General features: G+C 47.5%; 1 protein-coding gene across 4 annotated transcripts in view; it reads left to right on the forward strand.

Moving 5' to 3' along the window:
• The window catches only part of LOC144137778 (AP-5 complex subunit zeta-1-like), a 55,108-nt gene that overhangs the window by 27,020 nt on the left and 5,734 nt on the right, over nt 1-22,354 (forward strand). For 2 of the 4 annotated variants that reach the window (XM_077669753.1, XM_077669751.1), the window contains exons 12-15: nt 2,477-2,563; nt 6,545-6,667; nt 14,338-14,470; nt 20,331-20,537. In XM_077669753.1, the coding sequence (XP_077525879.1) occupies nt 2,477-2,563; nt 6,545-6,667; nt 14,338-14,470; nt 20,331-20,537 (550 nt within the window). Of the gene's footprint in view, nt 1-2,476; nt 2,564-6,544; nt 6,668-14,337; nt 14,471-15,061; nt 15,174-20,330; nt 20,538-22,354 lie in introns of those variants that run through there. The other 2 variants (XM_077669754.1, XM_077669752.1) reach the window with 2 other exon arrangements.

Raw genomic sequence — 22,354 nt, forward strand, 5'->3', positions numbered from 1 at the left:
ACACACACATGCACACACAGAATAATAAAAGCAAAGCTAGAACAAACCAGCCAGCATAAATAATCGTAAGCCTGATTTCGGAAAGCTAGGTTTTCTAGCACAGCAGACGAGAGACGATCTGAAAGCAGATGAATAGATATCCAACGTTTATGGTTATTGGCAACGATGCACTGTGGAAATATTTTATCGTGATAGCTGTCAGGTGTGATGAAACTGTTTATCATCGTAAACTAGTGACAAAGAGAGGTTTTTACTTCCGCTGCATTTGGCTCCACCATTGTGCGATTTGTTCAGCATACAGCAAATGACTCCGTGGTTTCAAGTTGGGCATGAATGTCCAAATTGGCCGCCATTTACCCATAGGCGAGCATTGTTTTTATTTATTATGTGAATAAGCGGGTAAGTGCCACCCTTGTTCTTGGTGCTAAACAAAATAGACCACAAAATGCGACCTTTGTGGAAAGTGTAAACACAAACGGAGCCCTGGTTTGCCCAGGGAGCGTCCTTTAAGGACACTCAATTGTCGATGCAACACCTTTTGCACCAGAAGGAAATCTGGCAGTAGTGTCTAGGCATGTGGGGCTTCAGCGAGCATGGTATGGTGTACCGGGTAGGAACACTTCACTTGTCCTAGCCATGGCTTGCCAACAAGCTCAAAAAGATGCCTGTGGCTGTAAAAAATGATAGTTTGTTTCATTGGGGTAATAGAAAAAATGAAGCTCCCAGAGATTTATTTGTCAGGAATTATTTGGAAGCATCGTGCAAGACGAACAAGAGAGAACGCTACCCTTTCTGGTTGAATTTGGTTCCAGCCAGGAATGTTGCTGGCTGCAGTGGTGGCACCCATGATGACGTGCGGTTGCAACAACGGGTGTTTCTCTAGTATGTATTAGCGTGAAACTGTGTGCTGGGCTACTCCGCGTTTGTGGAGTAGCGGTTGGGCCGAGTCGACTTCCCTGTTTAGCCAGATCGTATGCTCTGTGCTTTGTAGTGAAGCTTGGAAAGGGGTGCCTTGGAGGCACCCCTTTGATTACCCACGTGCAGGAATGCACTGGCCTGTCCCATGAGTGAGCGGTTATCAGTGGAGTGGTGAACCTACCTCTGAGCCTCTCCCTCTTGTCCCGCTCTCTTTACCATGCTCACTACAATGGGCACTCAGCGTACAGAGGGCTCAGTGTGCAGTGTACGGAGCATGTGGCGAGAAACGCAGAGGAAGCCCACAAGAAACTCAAGGGCAACATACGAGGGAGTGTGTTCAGGGCATGGCCTACGAGACTGACTTGTTTTGCATCTGTGTGTCGCAAGATGAGTGACCGCCTTGGGGAACCAGTGGGTAACTCGGGGGCCTTTTTGGCACGACATAGTGGGGAGCAGCGGGTGGTGTGATTGCACCGTGGCACTTGGCAGAGTCATAGGCAGCATGCGCTGTGGTCGACTGGGTGCACGTGTCACTGCCAAGCTCATTCATACGCAGCCCAGCTTCCTTTTCCTCCTCTCCCACTTCCTCTGCTGCTGCTGTGGTCTTGTCCATTGGGTCGGATGCCCACAGACAGTCCTCCCCACTCCTGATGCTGCTTCGAGGGAGAGGAGGGCCCCCACTTCCGGTTTCTTGAAAAACCTTAGATGACGCCTGTCAGCGAGAATTTCGTATCATGCTGTGTGCTTAGAGCTGGCGTTCCAACATTGTTCTGGCCGCCTATGCAGAAGGAGCATGTAAACGTGTTTTTTCTTCTTTCTTCCTATCTTTAAACCTCCTTTCATATATGTCGCATGGCAAAAACACAACGTAAAAAAAAAAAACCGTGCCAGCAGGATGGCTTGAAGCGTCCACTCTGTGTCAATGACGCCCAGGCGCGAAAGAAGTGTCACACAGAACAGAAAGGCATTCACTAGGCAGCGAGACATGGGGCTCGCCATGATTGTACCATGGGTATGCCAGCTTGAAAACTTGAGTCAATGCAACAAAGTGTGTCTCATATTTCTAATAATGTATTCGAAAGCCGCAGTTCGCAGAGTAAAATTTTACTGCACAGAAATGTGCCATGAAGACCCGGTAGCTTATGTGGGCTCCAGAAAGGCACTACAAGTCTGACTTAACTGTATTTGCAACAAGGGCACAATTTGCATCACTGTGCAAGAGACGGGAAAAGGATGTGCCATGTGTATCCACAATCATTGCATTCACAACTTTCCTGAAATGGGATGAGCTGTCTTCTATCTCCATCCATGCCTTTTTCTGTTTGTCAGACAGCTGTGCTCGTAGACAAAGCAGAGGAACTGTAAGCCTATGCCACCAAAGACACCACCGCTTTCGAGCACTATTTTTATGGCATTCAACGGGGATGTGGGATTATAAACAGCGTTCAGCTGTTTGTCAGCTTGCGTATCAAGGTCTTTTTTTCTCTGCCTTTTTTTGCTGTTTTCTCTGCAAAAGCAGTGAGTGGCCCAATTGACTGAGACTGTGCCCCTCATGCAGGCTGTCCAAGTTCCACGGCCTGATAGCTGACCTGTCCACAGACCAGCGAGTGGTGCGATGTTCGGAGCATGCCCCGGACCTGCTCGAGTGAGTCTGGTGGGCCTGGCAAGTGTGGGGCAGCTAGACATTCTTCCGTGCGGGTGGCTCTGTTGGTGGTGTTGACAGCATCGATTTGAACGGTGTCCACTCTGCGCTTCTCATTTTCCTTCCTTTTTTTCGATTTTTCAGGCAAAGAATTTGATGCATTATAGAATCTAAAAATAAAATGGGAAGAAACATTCAGGGTTGATTCATCTTCGAGCGAGATTCATGAGAATGTAGAATAGGGTGACAGGTTATCTGTGCTCATGCGATGTGTACACAGGATTGGGCTCTCGCTCAGGTAATTGGGGCGTCATCTCCTCCTTGCATGCAAGTTAGTAGTTGAATTGTAGGTGGGATTAGACCTAACTCCTTGACCAGGTCAGTTGTGGGTCATCTCCTGAGTTGTGAAGTCGTGATAATGGCCTGTCCCTTCCAATCCTTGCAGACTCTGGAAGGAGAGCTGCTTTGTGTGAATCTGTTGCAAGGACAGCGGCTATTTTTGGCTAATGAGCCCCCGCTTTCATCCATGAATTGTGCACACAAATGGTGTTAGTGTTACATTCAGCTGCCACGCACCAAGGCTGGTGAACACTTTTTTTGCAAAAGGGTTACCGTATTTACACGATTGTAAGACGACTCGAATGTAAGACGACCCCCCCAAAATCGCATCTCAAAAAAAAAAAAAAAAAACGTGCGCATTTTGCACAAGGGAAATTTATTCACGTGGTTGCGGAGGATTACTCATCGTCGCTGGAGTCGTCCTCGCTGGTGCTGCTGCCGTCATTGCTGCTGCAGTCCCACAGCACGTCGTCGTCAAGTGCGAGTCCACACTTCGCGAACGACCGCACCACGGCATCGCGTGGTACGGCCGCCCATGCGGAGAGGACCCACCCGCACACAGTAGCCAGGGAGGCTCTCCTCACACGCCCGCTTGGCGTAAGTTCGCGGCTTCCTGACGAAATGACGCGCCCGCTTAGAAAATTGTATCACAAAGAGAAGCTCTTCCGTCAACTACCAATACCCCCCTACGGCGGCTCTTCCATCGATTATCGGTGCTCCCTCAAGAGCCGTGCGCTCGTCATAAAGGCACTCGTAATGCGCGCAGTAGATGCTAAAAAAAGAAAAGCTTTTGTATAAGCACGCGGAAAACTATGCGCTTTGGGTTGAGCGGGAAACTATTCGAGATGACAATCGAAGCAATCGGCAGCAGCCACGCGCGATCGTGATTAAAACAACATGGCGGCTGACGGAAGCAGCCGCTCGCAATTTCCGTGAGCGCGTTACTCGCTTTCACGAAGCATTTTGTTCGTCTCTAACACGACCGGCTTTATCGTCGGGGTCTCTAATAAACAAAATGAGTATTAGCGAATCCCTTTATTCAATGCACAGTGCAAACGTAGCCACTATCATATCACGTTGCTTAGTACACTTCCGAACACGATAGTGGGAGTTTAGTCGCTCTAGGTCCAACTTACAAAAGGTGCATCATTTTTATTGACGCCAGAATGTATGAAATGAGCGTGCAAAGCCGTTCACACCTCGAAGCACCCCTGATTTTTTGTCTCTCTTGTCGTTGCAAGCGGTACATGGTTCGATTTCGATTCTAAGACGACCCCCCAACATCGGATTGTCAAATTTGAAAAAAAGGGTCGTCTTACAATCGTGTAAATACGGTACGCACTCCGGCTTTTTGTACACAGCACCAGCAATGCGTGGGGAAGCCAACCAAAAGGCGCACAGGGGCAGTGAAGACAACACTAAACTGAGTTAAATAGAATTTGCTACGTAAGCATAGAAAGATGCATAATGAAGATACATACTAATCAGATGCACAATGAGGAGATCTCAATTTCAGAAGTAGCAGGTGCAGCATAAATGCAAAGAATACGCTCACCATACTGATACACTGTAGGGGCTATTACTTTAACATAGCAGTGTACAGAATATACCAGTAGCTTTTTGAAATGACCCGCCGCGGTGGCTCAGTGGCTAAAGGGGTATTCACACGACGGAGCGTTTCAGCGGAGAAATCCGAGGGAGGTCGTGACGTCACCGCAGGCGGACCTCCGCTCGGCTAGCTCCTTCGCTCACACGGAGGATGCGACTTTCGGGCGGACATCACTGTTTGCAGCCGCCTATCTCGAAAGCATAGCTGCCGTAGCACCGCCGATTCCGCGACGGCGGCAATTTCTGTTAAGCGCATACGTACTGATCTTGTCAACCGACCAAAAATTGGTCGTCGACGCGATGCAGGTGCTGCCGCGCGGAGAGAACGGCACGCGACGTAGTAGCAGCCGGCCGGCCCACCTACAGGCCCGCATACTGATGTTAGGCTTAACACTGCGGCGAATATTCGATCGCCGCTCTGGCAAGTGGCTCAGGTGACGATTTTTAAAGCAACTTTCCATCACATCATTACCCCATTTCTCGTATACGCAGCTTTGTTTGCGCCTTGGGGAGCAATAACAAGCTGTCGCTCGAGCTACCGGCGCCGGCCTGCGCCACTTCGCAGCCGCGGCCGCCACTCGCCAAGCGCCCGTGCTGGTGGTATACGCGGCTCCCTCAGTGCGCCTGTCATGTGCGCCACGCATTTTCGCGTCCAATGTATTAAGAAGTGATAAAAATAAAGTGCCTGCAACCGCTCTAGAACTTCAGTCGCGGCCAGCTGCCCGACGAGCAGACGAAATCCCGCCGCCTCCGTCGCGGAGCGTCGGAGGGTTTGTAGCTCGCGAGCAGAAGCTCCGATCTCCGGTGAGCAGAAGCGCCGGAGAGAAACCGTGACGTAGGGGTCACGTGGCGCGCACTCCTAGGAGCGAAACGGCGGATTTCTCTCTCGTGTGAATACCCCTTAAGGCGTTGCGCTGCTGAGCACGAGGTCGCGGGTTCGATTCCCGGCCGCGGCGGCCGCTTTTCTGATGGAGGCGAAAGCGAAAACACCCGTGTGTACGAGATTTCGGCGCACGATAAAGATCCCCAGGTGGTCAAAATTAATCCGGAGCCCTCCACTACGGCGCGCCTCATCGCCTGCGTTGCGTCGGCGCGTTAAACCGCACAATCAATCAATCAGCTTTTCGAAATGGGGTGGTAGATGGAACAATAAAGCAAGAAGTTAATGCTAGAGTACTTACAAATAAAAAGCATGATGATGGCAAAGATAGTAGGTCATTCACACAGTGATTAATTGAATAATGCATTTTGTAATATGCGAACGAAATTTGTGCTTTTAATCCTGCAAGGCATTACAATACATTAAAATACCACACTTTTATGCCAGAAAAAAAAGTATTAAACACACTGTAATTAGTTGTCGCCCGAGGTAATATCAGGTTATTGTGCGTTGAAAACCAAGTGCAATTATAATTGGTGATGATAGCCATTAGTGACACCATTAATGTGCTCATAATTATGAGTAAGTCTACATAATTATTGATAGTTTAAGGCTTTACAACTGCTGAAGGGGAGGATATTGATTCTCAATAAATATGTGCATTACAATATACAGTCATGATGTATGCATATGCATGTGTCATATGGTGGAGCCAACTTTTACTCCTTCATGATAAGTAATTTGCGGATATTTGAGAAAATTTAACACTTTGAATGGTAAAACTTCAGCTGTGACCTGAATTGAGTTGTGAACACTGCTGCCTCGGAAGGGGTGTTTTTTTCTAAGGTGAGGCAGAGAAATGGCTGATCTTGGCCACACACAGTCCTGTAAGACCGGAAAGTCCTTGCAGAGGGATTGTGGAAGGGTCGGCATTACACGTTGCATACTGCCAGAAATTTCATTCAAAATCTAGGGGTACTAAGTTCAGCTGGCACTTTAAAAGTCCCCAGGAAGTCGAAGATAATCCAGAGCCCTCCACTTCAGTGCACTTGGTAGCCCAGGCGTAGCTTGAGCTTGAGCACATTAAGCCCCATAATTGAATAGGATCAGTGTGGGTCGGTGCTGCCAGGAGCTCCCCGCGGCCCTCTTGCCTGCAGGTGCTTCCTGAAGACCTTTGTGCAGTACGGCGACTGCGAGCTTGCAGCCCGACTGCTCCCCGCCGTCATGGAGAGGCTCTCGGTCTGCTTCGGGGCACGGGGCTACTGCGACCGGCTGCGCAAGTGAGCACCCTTCAAGACCTCGATGCTCAGAGCTGCTAGTCACAGGGCCCTGATGGTCTGGTTTTTCTTCTTTTTTTTTTAATGTTTTTCCACACTGTTATGTTTGTGTAAGTTGAATAAGGTTCTTGAAGGTGGCACACTAACGGGAACTGCGTAGCCCTGCTTGGAGTGCTCAACTGGAGCTTCAAGCAGCTTCAGTCTCAGTTGCAACTTGGCCCCCAAATGAATAGCAGAGAAGGTGAGGGCTGCCGTGCAATGTGACACTGGGATTTTCATCACAGCACACTGGCTGCAAGGGCGCTGAAGTGACGGTGGGATGAGAGAGCAGCTCCAGTGACAAAGCCACAGTGCAGTGGATGGAAACGGTTGTGTGTGCACGTCATGGGTGTTGAGTATTCAAAACTGTCAGATATCAGAGGGAATAATCCAATATTCAATTCAACTTTGAATCATGCGACACTAGTGTATTCGCAAACTTCAATTATTTTCGGAGTACTTTAAAGGTCAAAAACACAAATGGACACTTGTTTCAGTGAATATGAAGTCATTCCTTGTTAAAAAGGAGGAATGCCCACTAAGAGAGTGCAAAATACATCCTCCCTACCAAGTTAGCTCCAGCTGGACTTTGAGAGCTTACGATCAACCACCGCTTGTTGAGAAAGGGACGAGCCACGGGACCCCTCCCAATGATGTAATTAATGGAGCGAACTCATGATGATGTCATTGGGGCATGAAGTAGGCAGACCTACTTATTTCACAACATCTCCCCCATGCTACAATGAATGAGCATGGTCTGTGGCCAATACATTGTGCAGTCCATGAGAGTAGTCCACGTCAGCCAGAAGCGTTCAACACTTGGCGGCTTTCACCTCTATTGATGGTAACAATTAGGGGTGTGCAAATACTTGAATATTCGAATACGAATCGAATAGTACCTCCACGAATAATTCGATTTGCGAATCAGATGTCTACCATTCGATCTTTTGATTAGTCGAGTGGAGTTTCCAAATGTCTCCTGGCTTTGTAAAAGCAGGGGTGAGACAGCTGCGCATATTGCACAGATTTGATACAAATTTGTTTTCCTGCACCAGGCTGCTCCAAAAGCTTGAAAATGGCAAAAATTGCGCCAAACTGCTTTAAAACAGTCTGAGAGCCAACGATTTTAACGTTCCCGTCAGTTCCAGTGCGGAAAAATGCTTACTGACGGCATAATCTTCCAGCACCCCCAAGGTGATGCTGTTTTTAAAGGTTTAATTGACTGATCATTCCATAACAAATCTGCATAAAATTGTCCTCGAGGTAGTTTTTTCAAAAGTCACAATGTCGGGTTGCACATGTTATATTCTGTGCGTTTTTAAAATTTTCTTATCAAAGACCATTGCAAAGTCCTGTAGAAAAAATGCTTATGTGTACTGAGGCGTCAAACTGCTTGTGCAAGTTGATGAAAAAACGGCAATTTTCGGAGCGCCATATCTCCGGAACGACATTACTGGGCACCGCCACCTTGGTGTGGTGAAGATATGAAAACATGGCTGCTGGGCGAAACAGTTCCTTGTGGTTCAGGCAGAGCGCTCTTCGCCGATTTCTACCTTGGTTTTAGTTAAGGGGGTGGCTGGGTTTACATTTAGTCGTTTGATCGGTTGCTGGAAGGGGCGCAACTCAAAAGATGGGAGCTCATCAAAAACAACATGGTGCCCGCGAATTCGCCGTGTTTCGGCCTTGAGTGTGAGGCCGGTACATGCTTGAAGTGAAATTTCGGACTCATTGCGGTGTTATAGTAAAACGCAGAGTTATTGCTGTCTTTCCCAGCGGACTTGCGGGCTACGGAAATGGGACGATCGACGCTGCGGAAGTGGCGGCGCAGGCTACATCGCCGCGAAATGTTCAAGCAGTGTTCGGTAGTGGGACGGGCTATTATTGCATGCTAGTAATAATGCCAGAAGGGTATGCTGATGGCCCAGTTGGTACATTGTTAAACTAAGAAAAACAGCGCAAACGACGGGACGAAGAAAGGTAAGACTAAACACAGGCGCTGACGAACAACTGAGCGCTTTATTGCAGCAGAAAACATATATATATATATAGAAAAAGGAAAACAACAGAAGGACCGATAATGACCTAGGAGATATCACATCGGGAAAAAACACGATATCTCGTAAACATGAACCGCCACGTGCCGATACAAAGTCTAAAGTTCAAGATAGGAACAGCATTTCCTTTTCCAGAAGGGAAACTGATGCCTCACTAATACAAGCACCTCCTTTCTTTTTGATCTTGAACGCTTCAAAGATTTCCTGCTCTCTTCGTCCAGGATACCGCGCGAGAATCACGCAGTCATTGAAGAGGGGGGCGCAGCCGCAGGAAGCGCAATGAGTTGCCAAGGTGGTACTTGATGACGTCCTTACATTGTTGGCATGCTCCCTCAAGTGATCATTGAGGCAGTGGCCTGATCACTTTTCTTAGTTTAGTAATAATGGTTCATTTATCTGAAGTGAAATTTATTGCCAAAAGAAGGGAGGTGGATAAACATACCAACGTTACTCAGATTACGATCGTAGTGAACGTGCACCTTGGGGATTAAAATGGGAGGGCTGGTGGGGTGTGACGAGTGTGACCTTGCTTTGCGCAGATTTGGCCGTGGCATACACTTGTGCGTACAGACGAGTCTGGGATTACAAAAATAACAATTTCGGCATTCACATGATAACAAAAATGCCTTATGATTGCTTAGTTTTCAATTCGATATTATCAATGGAACTCCACGCTATCTATGCATAGAGCCTCAGAATTCAAAAATGGCTAGTAAAAAGGTAGTGCAGTTCGTACCTTGTGATACTCTGGTAGAAAAAACTTTATTGAAGGGCTGTTTCAGTGTTATGTACGTTCAAAACCGATTAAAAAGTGCACTTTTCACCCGTGAGTTGCCAAAAAATTTTATTTTTTAGGCTCCTAAGGTGACGCAATAAATGTTGTTCTTCTGCTCCAAATCAAGGTTCTTCTGCTCCAAAATCGATATTTCGCTGCTCCAAAAACTGCTCCCAAATCTGATTCAGCTGTCTCACCCCTGTAAAAGCGAGAGACGTATGCGCATGCTAATGCACTGGTGCTACACTGTCTTCTCAGCAAGTTTCATCCAAATCCCGCTTTAGACAAGTGCGCCTTGCAGAGGCCGTAAATTTTATCTCGCTGCACGCAGTAATCTGTGGTAGTGTCGGTAAGATCTTTTTTCGAGCCGTCGTCGTCGACTCTGGCCGTCATTTTCAATTCTGCGATCACATGTTTACATGTTAGGGCTGCTTTCAATAAAGAGCGCTGCTGTTTTGACAGCACATCTGTTAATTTAAAACCAAAAGCGGTTCTGGCTGTTTTTAATGCAGTTGACGTATGGTTACTGCGTGTTTACTTAATTTCTAGACCACAGTAGATGGTGCAGGCTTTTCCACGGCGACTGTTGTGCGAGCTTTCCTTCTGCTATGTACATGCACACCTTGCGCTGCCCGTGTGCTTCCGAAGAAGTGCCTCATCGTGGTCCATTGTGCCGTGTTTTTGCGTCCTGTTTTTCATGCCTGCAAAGTGCTCGCTGTATGATCGTTGCCTATAATTGCAGAACAGCAACTCCAGCGCAATTTTTTTGTTGTTGTCGTTCCAAGTGCGTATCGTGCCTGCTTTGGATTCCTGGAGTACCACCGATGCGAGTTGAAAACTGCACTCTCTGGGTTAAAAAAGAACTTCTTGTCTCCCAAACATGCAAAGTAGCTTCTGCTTTTGCACAAAAACCTATGAAAAATTGAGGCCTGTAAAAAAAATTTGAATTCGGTATTCAATTTGATATTTGGCTTTTTTTCCGAATTCAATCTGATATTCAATTCAAGCGTTACTATTCGGCATTCACACACCCTCAGTAACGATGTCCTGGCTTTGGTGGACCCATGAGCCAAGCTGCTGCGACCCCTCGATACAGTCTTTTGAGAGTACTAGTTGGATTCCTTTTTCCTGTCTTGGCTGCAGGCATTCCTTGCCATCATCTTTTTTTCTTTGTAGCTGCGGGATGCACGTGGGGCGCATTCGTGTTGCAGCGCTTCTCAAAGGACGCGGATCAGTTTCTGAAGCTCGGTGCTCTCCCAGCTCTGTGCCTTGAGTCGGGTGCACTGCACTCCTTCCTGTAAAAAGGTGAAGGTGTCCATGCATTTCCCACCCTCCAGCTGCCACTGGGGATTCTTTTTCATCTGTGGTGAATCATGAGCTGGCCATCTTCGAGGACCTCTGTTCTGCAACGGTTTTTCTTTGCAGTTTCTGCTTTCCTTCGCATGCACTGTTCTCTTTTGCGGCTTATGTTTGAACACTGTAAGGTGAAGTACGTCAGATCGTGACAAATGTATCTTTTTGTCTTCAGCAGAGTAATTCAGAGCCAAACATCTCGGTATCCATACTTTTGCGCTCGCCACGATTGGTCACTTGAAGCACTGTTGCAACACCTCAATAAGACATCATTGAATGACATCGCAATGACAATAAAACATCATGACTACAATAAGACATTTCCTTGGCTATATTTGGTGTCAGGCCATTGATGGCTACGTTTTTGGTGGTTTCCTTTGTCTGCACTGGTCCAATTGTGGTAGAAATAGTTGCCCTTCGTGTCAAGAATTTATGCGCAGTGGTCACTTCGCGCTTAATCTCTTCAGGAGAACACACAAGATAATTGGCCTCCGGTGGCATTATATTGCCGCCACTATCATCACCAGCAAGTCAGGGAAGAGCTCTCGAGCTCTTTGTTTCAAACATTTTAACTTCAGCTTAGGGTTTTGCCACACAAGCTAGGGCATCGAAGTTGAATGAATCTTCAACCTTGGCCTCCAAATTATCAATGTCTACGGTATCTTCCACTTCTTGGTTAATCTTGCTTAGTGCGTCACCATGTTTTGTCAACTCATTAACTAGCCCAGTCAACTCACTAATTGTTGGTTGTGTGATTGGGAGGAGGTCTTCAACTTTGCCAATGATTGATGTGTTATCTAGTTGGGCGATGCATGCGCTGCCTTTCAAGGAGGCCTCGAGTCGAGTATCGCAAATATCTTGTAAGAGCTGGCGACCTGGCTCAGAAGGCAGAAGATGGCATCGTCTTCACGTCAATACTGTCTCCACTCAGGGACATCTTGTGCTGTGTTGGCCAGATATGTGCTAAGGATGGGCTTCTTCCACCTTCTTCTTAGGCTGCTCCGATGCTCCCTTAATCTGCAGCTTCATTTATGTTCGCCAGCGGTCAAAGAGAAGCGAAATCTGCTCGGTGTGGCTCACTTCTGGGGGGTCCCTTGTCTCGGGTTTCACGGCACCAAATTATGTAGAGAAAGGGATGAGGTGCAGGTGATGTCCTGACTGATGATGTCCTGAATGGAATGAACTCATGATGATGTTACAGTAAAGGTTCTTGAATTCCACACTGGTGGGATCGCGAAAAATTGTCGAATTATCCGATGGCCAAAATATCGAATGAACAACAAGAAGGCAAAATTTTCCCCAGCATGATGTACCTTTATTTGCCAAGGAAGTTTGTAATCTTCGTCTTGTTTTTTCAGGCAAACTTGAGCGGCGGCAGTAGCTCTAATAGCTGCCAGATGCCCCGTGGCACATGTGCTTGCCTGGCGAAGCATGCAAGGAACGTGCAAAAGCGACGATACACGTCAAAACGAGACTTGCTGAAGATGGGGATGTCTGCGACACGACCGCACAAAGGTGTTAAAGGCAACAAAGCACACAGGCTTTGACAGCTGCAGCCGCCAGCAACCTCGCTTTCCTCGTGGATGGATGGATGGCTGGTAGTGGCCTAACCCTTTGTATCGGACAGCAGCTTGTGCCACCTAGCCTATACATCTACTCGTTTTGAATGGTGCTGATGACCGTCTCTCTCTCTCTCTCTCTCTCTCTCTCTCTCTCTCTCTCTCTCTCTCTCTCTCTCTCTCTCTCTCTCTCTCTCTCTCTCTCTCTCTCTCTCTCTCTCTCTCTCTCTCTCTCTCTCTCTCTCTCTCTCTCCCCCCCCCCCCCCCCCCCAAGCTGCACAGTAGCGTTGCTCTTGTAATGTTTTTTTTTTATTTGTTTTATTTTTTCATCTTTAGGCATTGACTGGGTGAGCTCACAGGCTGTGACGCTGGGTTGAACTAACCGATGCGCACTAAAATTTTGCCGAATCAACGAGAGTTCCGCTCCATAGACTCCTGTATATAATTGTAGGGACCGACCGCGCAGGTGGAATTAACCGATTTTCTGAATTAGCGTGGGTTGAGTTGATGAGCTTTCACTGTAATTGGGCACGAGAGAGGCAGAGCTACTTATTTCACAACATTGCTAATATGCGTCACACTTTGCCCTGCTAGCGACAACAGGCTTTCCCGCAATGCACCGGTGACATGCAGCTAAAGGGCGAGACCAGGGCACCTGTGGAGCGCCTCTCGTCTCCTTGGCGGGTGCCCCAGCCACTCTCGTGCTTCCCTTTTGGCAGCCTGATGGTGTGGTTGCCCCCAAGCTGCCCCGGTCGTCACTCACTGGATGAGCAAGCCTGCTGTGCACTGATGGGGTCCCCGAGTCACCAGTTGCCTTATCAGATGATATTAAAATTGGGTATTTTTTAAGCCTAATGTTCCCCCCCCTTTTTTTTTTCAATAGAGCCCATAGGAAAAACAATGAACCTAGTTAGCTTCACAAAATTTTTAAGCTGAGTTAACTATCTAAAAAGCTTCCTTTATGTGTAGGGATGCCTCCATGGAAGTTTCAACCATGACCGTTCAATATAGCATATTTTGCCGTAAATCAATGCTAATCTTTGCACACATGATAAAGCTGAGAAGAGATACCCTTTCGACATGGGTATCAGCATGATGCGTAGACACCTCACCCCAAACTGCCGATGTCAGGGCTCCCACGATGTAGCCACGGTGCTTGGGGCTGCTGGCATCCACTGCTCCGCCTTGTGCACCGTGTCACAGCTTTGCGACTGATGGTGCGCAAAACCGCAAAACTGTGATGCGGTGCTGTCCGGGTGCCTGAGACGGCAACCGGTGTGGACACGCACGCTCGCTCTTTCCTGCACTGTGGTCATTATGTACGGTGCGAACAAGCATTTAAATGCGCCATTCTGTGATTACTAGGCTGGTAGGCACCCATAGCAGCAAAAAGAATATTTCATTTAGAGCACGAAAATTTTGTGTTAGCACTCGTTTCATGCTCCTACACATTGAGATGCAGCTTTTTTGGCTAGAAGGTGTTGACACCGTGGCACATGCGAAGATAATTTGTCCACCTAGGAGGCTTGTTTACACGTCAACTCTTTTTGTACATATGCGTTAGGCATGAAATGCTCTTCGCAGAACTTGTATCTAAAATTCTTCATTGTGCATTGGGGACATTTACTGTGAAAGTTTCTTCTTTATGTCAAATTTAGAAACCATAAAATGAATTCTAATGAAAACAAATTAAAATTTTAAAACATGGCCGTAACCAAAAATCTATCATTGAGTGCGGGTATCAATGCCCTGTAAACATTCCCTAAGTGGGAGGTTCAAGAAGCACTCGATGAGTTCATGCATCTTGCACTGGGTTTGCTTCACAAATGCACTCTAGCAGAGTGAGTGTTTGCTTGGCCGACGGCATTGTGCCAAGCAGTGTGCTTCCTGCAGGGTGCTGGCCGGAGTGCTGCCGCAGCTGTTTGGCAGGTTCCCCGACGTCCCCTTCCTGCTGACGTCCGAGCTGGTGGAGTTCCTCAGCCACACCAGCTCCTACGACGTGGCGCCCGACTTCTTCGCCAACCTGGTGAGCCCTGAAAACTGCTCTGCCGGTGGAGACCCGTAGGCTGAGAAGATCATGCGCAAACGGTAGACGAGGTGTGCAGCCTAAATTAAAGTTGCCAGCTCACGCATAACCCTGAGCTCATCAGTCCTGCTTTGCACAAGTTCAGTAAGAGTGCGAAGGTAAAATTGTGATGTCCACCTGAAGTACAGCCAAACGGCCAGAAGGAGAAGCTGTACAGCTCTTTCAGGAACTTCACAGTCGAAGAAAAATTTGTCGTGGGCCAGGATTTGAACCCGTGACCACCACCTAACTAGGGCATTTGCCCTACCAACTGAGTTAGCTGATTTTGACATCCATCTGAAGTACAGCTGTATTTTATTTCGATTGGCTTTCCTCTGTTGCCACTAGCTGCACTTTGTGGGGATGCCAAAATTTCCCCTCTGCAGCATCTTGCTCCTCCTTGGAGAATTCCCTTAATGATTAATTTTAAGGTAAGGTTTTTTTTTTTCGTACTTATTGTTCACTGGCCAGTAGGCTGGCCTAATTTTTGTTGCGTTCAGTTCCTGCATTTGTTTTCTCATGAGCATTTCTCAGGTTTGGTGCTCTCTGCAGGCCTGCTCTGTTCTCCTTCTCTGGTACTGTGTGCCTCCCACTGTTGCCATCACCCTTTGAGTGGACAGAGTGGTCTAGTGAGGGGCTGCTCCCGACAGCTTGACAGCTACACTCGCGTACAACTCGGGAAGGACAAGGGAAGTTGCCCCTGTGCCTCACCCCCACAGCTGGCTGTTCCTTTGCACGGCGCAGAGGGTGCGTTGTAACTGGTAGCATTTTCAGCGAGGCATCAGTCGCCCTTGTAATCTCTTCGGCTTTAACCTGCTTATCTGCAGCGATGGCAAACAGGCTATAGGTGAGAGGAAGCAGACGATGTCTCGCATTAAAGGGGCCATGTAAACAAAATGCATCTTTGTTCAGTTTAAAGGAACTAGTCTTTGGTAATCCACTCAGCACCACTCCAGCCACCAAAGACATTTTCTAGCCGTAAAACTGCCAGAGATGTTGAAAACTTTGACATTTTGCGCCCCAGTGATGTGATACGGGCACGAGTGACGTACCACCGGCCACCACTAGAAGCATTTTTATCAGTCTTTAAAGGAGCCATGAAGACAAAATACAAGTTGGGTTTATTAGAAAGACTACTTAGTCCCGATAACAATGATACCAATATCATCGCAATCTTCGAACAAATGACGGATATTAAAGAAAACGTGTGAAGCAGTCGCGGCCCCCTAGCCAATTTCCCGCAATTTTTCTATGATGTCGCGGAACCTTGTTTGTGCAATTGGTGGCCACCTAACTCACATGTCGCGACGACACATGACTGGACGTCTGTAATGGGGTCTCTAGCTTCATTTGACCACATCACTTGAATGCTAACGTGCAGTTAATGCACTAAAAATTATGTTTTATTGTTGGCCCGTATGACGTCATTCTTGCTCATAACACGTCACTGTGGCGCAAAATTTGAAAGTTTTTAAATACTTCTTGCATTTTTTTTCGTTAAAAAACATCTTTCGTGGCTGTAATGGAGCTGAGTGAGATACTGAATCCTAGTTCTTTCAAATTAAACGGAATGGCATTTTCTCTTCATGGCTTCTTTAACTGCACATTCCCAGTCAAGTGATGCGATCATACGGAACCAGTGGTCCCAGTGCAATCGCCCAGTCATGTTTCTTGGCGGTGCAATTAGGTTGGAGGCCGCCGATCACACAAACAAAATTCTGTGATGTCATTTGAAAAGTCATCAGGAAGTGGTTGGTGGGTCACCACACCTTCATCTGTCTTCTTTTATACAGTCAAACGTCAATGTAACGAACTTCAATGTAACAAAACCCCCGATGTAACGAACCACGTAATTTTTTTTAACTTCAAGTATATGCACACCATCTATTTTCACCCTCTGTGTAGCGAAGTCCTGTTTGCCAAAATTTCAATGTGACGAAGTTTAATAAGCAACTAGGCATGAAATTTTGGTTGTAGAAGTAGATTTTGGTAGATGCAAGCACCAAAACGGGGTCTCCATAAAACGCAAACGGCAACTCGGGCTGGCCAGTTCCACAGATGCAGCAAGCCAAGGAGTCTGCTAGCGAGCTCCTTGCCTACAAGCTGGGTATGGTGCCACCACCGCTTTGCTCTTCGTTTGAGTTCGCTCATGCTTGATGGGTTCCATCGTTCCAGTAAGTGCTCGGCAAAGCAGTTGTGGCTCTTTATAAGCCTTGCGCGCGCATTTTTTTCATGCCCACACCCGCAATTGCACACTGGCGGCGGCTTCTGCCTTGGTTAGAAAGCGGCTTGCGCCACACGCTGCAGTGGGAGGATGCTGACAACTTTCACCATTGGGGAGGCACGTACCCTATGGCGGGAGCTTCAAAGCGCTCAGGGATGCCGGCTGGCCCCACCAGAGACGGTTAGGCTTAGCATTGGGGGGGATATTTGATGGGTGTCTTTTAACCCTTTGGGGGTCGAATTTTTTCACCAAATGCGACCCCCCCGGGGTCGATTTTTTTTATTGCTGATTTAAATTCTTCGGGTGAATCTATTTGGAGAAAAAATTATCGTAATTTTTTTAGGGTGACCATAAAGTGACAAAAAAAATCGTTTTTGTTGTTACATACATGTGGTTTATTCATGAGTAACACAAGAAAAATTCTAAATAAAAACAAGAGAGTAACCAGCCGGCACCTTTTGAGTGAATCAAAATCAGATAGACATCAGTTTCGCACGCGCAAAAAGCGGGAAGCGCCCGGAGGATGATACTGAAACCAGCCGCTGCGAGCGATAGACGGCGCACCACTCATAAAATACAAAAAAAGGAGAAAAGAGCCTCATCAGTTTCGCAGGCGCCCTTGGTCTGTGGCAGGCGCAAGAAGCGAGAGGCGCCCGGTGGGCGATACCCAGCGCGCTCCCTCGTTAGCGGATGCGCAAGTGACAGCCGGCGAGCCGCTGAAGTAAATCATAAAAAAATTTAAAAAAGAGCCATCGGCGCAAGAAAAAAATTTGACGTGTTTCCGAAGTGTTGCAGCGCATGCCAAGCAAGAGAAGTTGGCTAAAAAGGCACACTTTTTAAAGATACAAGCAATGCCGTATGTGTACAGCCATGACCCTCAAATGGTTAAAGGAGCCATGAGGAAAAAACACAAGCTCGGTTCATTCGAAAGATTGCCTCGATAGAATCATGCTGACACCACTGTTAATCCACACTTCGCTCAAATAAGCTACATAACTAGGAAAAATGGAATGGCCATGCGACCCACTAGCTCATTTCCCGCAACAGAACCTATGATGTCACATGAGCTTAGCTGTGCGATTGGCTTAGGACGGAAAAAGCAAAGCAAATTAGGCACGACCTAAGGCTTTTGGAACGAACTATTTGCGCTTAAGTGTAACGCATATTCATTTTACAGCAGTAATAATGGTGTGGTAAACAGTGAAAGTTACGAAAACGCACGTAAGCATAGAAGTACCGATGCGCGCTGCTGTTGGTACTGGGCGCACTGTGCTTGTTTTAGCTTCATAGCGCACCGCCGCTTTGAAGTTGTTTTACAGGTCACTGGCCGATTGGCGTAAGCGGCGTTGTCTTACGTGACCCTGTTTGTCGAGGATACCCCAGGCTTCACGAGATGATCCCTTGTTACAGTAAGAAAGACAAGCCAGGCGCAAATACACTCAAAAACAAAGCAACGGCAGACAACGGTTCATGGATGACTATAGCAGCGCCATCTGGGAGGGCTGACAGACAGCGAGGCCACAAACCCGAATGACGCAGTGGAAGTTCGGTTGAATACATGCGCTTCTGACGTCATTGCTGACTTTACGAAACCCACGATTTGGCGGGGGAATCAAAATTTTAACCTAAATTGAGCAGTTTCTCACTGAATACGGCGTCATTTGCTGTCCGACAAGCGCTGGGGGCACTATAAAACGCGAAATCTTTCAAATAAAACAAACTTGTATTCTGTCTTTCATGGCTCCTTTAAACAATGCGTAGGATATTTTAGAGTGCAAATTTTGCCCACATTATCAGCATTTTTCCTGCATGAACAACTTCGTTTGCCCCTCGTGTTGCATTTCAGCAAGCGGTTAGAAGCAGTTGCTGGAGCTACTCGCACCGTGCGGGTGGTCTCCGCGGCTGTGTCAGTGGGCCTGTGGCTTGCAAGGTGCGTTTTTGCGTGCAGAAAATGCCCCATGCGGTTCACACTGATGCCCACGCAGGTGATTAAGCTCCGCCACAAACAGTGCACCAGCCGTGTACGCACGCCCAGTTTTCATTTGCAGGAACCACTTCACACGGTTAACACTTCATTTTTAACTGCGAATTTCAGTGTAGCAAAATTTCAATGTAACGAAGTAAATTACGAATTTTATCGACTTCGTTCCATCAAGGTTTGGCTGTATCTCCACTACCGTATTTACTCGTGTAATGCTCGCGCCCCTAATGTGAGCTGCCAAAACTTGGATTTTTTTGTTTCCTCACATTATCCTTGCACCCCCAAAATTGCAATGGCAAGAGTTGTTGGCTCACAAAACCCGCATGATGCATACGCTGGCACCACTCCATTTGGCAGACCGCATGGTGTATCCAGGCGCACCAGGCACATGGCAGCCTAGTGCCATCTCTCAAATGCCGCTCACACTGTCATTGGGCCAGTTTCGGGTGCACTCTACTAGGTGATGTTCGTGCAGCGTCTGGTCGTCCCTTCATTGGAGGTCGAGAGCTCGCTTTCCGCCATTTCGAGAAGTTTTTCGTCGCCTTGTTCTGTGCTGGTTTCGGTGCCACTTCGCCATGGGGAGGCATTATTCAGCCACTTTCAAGCTGAAAGCTATCGAATATGCTATAGAGTGTGCCAACTGCGCTGCAAGTAGGCCCTTCGGTGTCTACAAGTTCAGCATGCGCTACTGGAGATGGCCGCACGAGGAACTGAAGGCGATCAACAAGAAGCGCAAAGTTAAAGGAGCTGTGCGCTAAGCTGGCTGCCATTGCAGGTGGCCTAACTTGCATGTTCCAGCCTTGGATGCAAAGACAACGTTCGAAGGGTGTACGCAGAGTGGATTGCAAGCACGCTCTGGCGCCGGCCGGTGAGATAAGGAGACCGTCGGTGGAGATGCTGTGCAGCTGGCTATCGGAATCGTGGGGAATGATTGCCACACACGTCATCGTCAAGAGCTTCAGGAAGATGGGTGCATTGATTGCCCTGGATGCGACTGAAGACCACTCGGTGTGGGATGAAGACAGGGCCTCTGAAGGTGACGTGGAATCTGGAGGTGACGACGAGGCAACGGCCAGCGATGTTAGCCGCACTGACTTGGACTAGGACGGTTCCCATTTGGGTGCCCAACTCCCAAATGCGGGATGGTGAAGGTGGGCGGTGGCTTGCCGCAATGAATAAAGTTTTGTGCTTCGTGCCTATGTCGACCCTGTACTTTTATTACGACGGTAAGTCCTGCTTGGAAATGGCTTAATTATGTATAATGCCGATTCAAATCTCATTTAAGCTTGTTTTTACTCCTCAAAATTTTCTTCCCTGCATAATTATTGCACCCTCTGACTCACACTGATTTTTCCGGAAAAAAGAGGCGAGGATTATGTGAGTAAAATGGGGTATTTGTTTGAAGTCCGTGATATATAATTGGTATCATTGTTATTGGGACAAGGCAGTCTTGTTAATGGACCAAAATTTTGTCTTTATGGCCTTTTCACTTTGTTGTAGTGCTACGCTACAGGAGCTAGCTGCACGTGCACCGTGCAGTGAGTGCTTGTTGTGCGGTTGCCCTGGGAGCGGGCCTTCTTGCCTTTCCCTGGAGCGCTCCCAGCCCAGTCCAGCAGCGGCCTCCTCCTGTGCAGGTGTGGGCGGTGGGGGAGTACGCGTCGCCCAGCGAGAGCCCCCTGTGCTCCCCGCAGGCCGTGGGCGCCTTCTTCGAGGTGCTCGAGTGCCAGGCCTTCGAGCTGCTCAGCAGCGGCCACCACGCGGGCGCCCCGCTCAGCGAGCGCCGCACCCGCCTCCTCTGCATCGTCATCACCAGCCTCTCCAAGGTGGGTGGGGGGCATCGCGCCGCATGGTGTAGCTAGCCCCCAGGGATGCGGCCAGTCTGCCATCTATCTGGGCCAGTTGTGCGGCACAGTGGTGTTACGCCGCAGTGCAGAAAATTTGCAAGAAACAGCACACCGGAAAAGCGCAGTGCACTCAGCGCGTTTGCCATTGAAGCATTCTTAAGAGTTTGTTCTTCTAATAATTGTTTACTGTAAAGTTATTTATTCGCATACTTTTTCATGCCGAAATATCTTTTTCTATGACTTTGAAAGTGAATAACTAGCATCGTCTGCTTGCACGCTGCTTTTAACTCTAATCGTCTGCACTCTGCGGTGAGCAGGTGGTCAGAGGCGTGCACAGTACTATTTACAGTTTTAAAAGTGCAAGAAAATGATAGTGTCAGGAAAAGCTATCGTAACAACCACTTATTTTTTAGAACAATGTTTCAGGAGCATGGAGGGCCAGTATTCTGAGAAGGCGCTGCAGCCAACCAGTGAGCTGTTTGCCCACAGCTTTCATCACCAAAAGCCCCCTGCTGAAGGTCTCGGACGGCAGACCAGGCAGATTTCTGGGGACTGAGAAGCACTCATTTTCTGACAAGGATGAAGCAGAGGAATAGAATTCAAGAGTGCAGACACTTGGGCAATCGGTGCGGCAATATTGAAGAATTCACATCGCATACAACATGGACAGAGGAGAGAGCAGATACCACAAAGCCCTGTGTGGTGTTCTTTGTTTGTGCTGCATGCACTACGCGTTTTGCAAGAAGCAGAGAAGTACGCAACACAAGCACCTATGTGGCGTACCTCTCTCTGCTTCGTCCTTGTCAAGAAATGCGCACTATTCAGCCTTCAGCGTCTGGCAGCCGTCTAGCCCAAAGCGGCATACTGGGGCTTCTTTCTTATTGTTCATTGGAAGGCACGTTGGAGATAAGTGTAAACGTTGTGTGACGTGTTTCCTTTGGCTCAAAGGTACTGAGCGCATTTTTGTATCTTTCTCCTTTATTTATTTTTCCTCGTTTCAGGCTACATATTTTAATTCTTTGTGTTTGCTTTAAATCTAGTTTTTTTTTTCTTTTCCATCCTCTGCACCACCGCTTAGGTCATTGGCTGTTTGTAGGCATGTAGAAATGATGATGATGATTATGATCACTATACTGGTATATATGTTTACATCATTGGTGGCAAGAAACAAAAGGAAACTTAACAAATAAAATATTCCAATGTTTTTCTCTGCCAATAGCCATATTTGGCTGCAAAGAACTCGCAGTCCACCCAAGTGGCATAAGAATGCTATGCATTAGTAGCAAAATCTGAATTTCTGGAGATCTTTTTCTTTCAGTTTTCTCACTTCCTACAGAGTGACCTCGTATATGCAGTGAAACCCCGTTACTTCGGATTTCACGGGACCGAAGAGATTGTCCGAATTAACCGAGCGTCATAATTATTGCAAGTACGGTCTTAACACCTAAATAATGCTCTCAATGTCATCAAACCTTTATCTTTTTATTTATTTTTTTTTTTTTTGAAATTAAGTCACTGTCATTTGCTGACACCACAAAAGTGTTCGACACAATAGACAGAAGAAAAAAAGACAGTGTAATGGCTGCCTGGTTTGTCGGCTATATGATGGCCACAGCGATGGGCACTCTGCCTTTCACTTGGTTGTCAGCCAGTGCCATGTGTTTTTTTGTGTGTGCCTCTGAGATGTACACAAGCTCGTTCATATCCCGTTCCGATCTCAAAGTTTTTTAGATGCGCCTTTGATTTCTGCTGCGAATCCAAATTAGCTGAACGCGGCCGCGGAAGGATGCCCTGCT

Source organism: Haemaphysalis longicornis, unplaced genomic scaffold (assembly GCF_048455015.1).
Source record: "Haemaphysalis longicornis isolate Haplotype H1 unplaced genomic scaffold, Haemaphysalis longicornis Haplotype H1 scaffold_5, whole genome shotgun sequence".
Classification (NCBI taxonomy): domain Eukaryota; kingdom Metazoa; phylum Arthropoda; class Arachnida; order Ixodida; family Ixodidae; genus Haemaphysalis; species Haemaphysalis longicornis.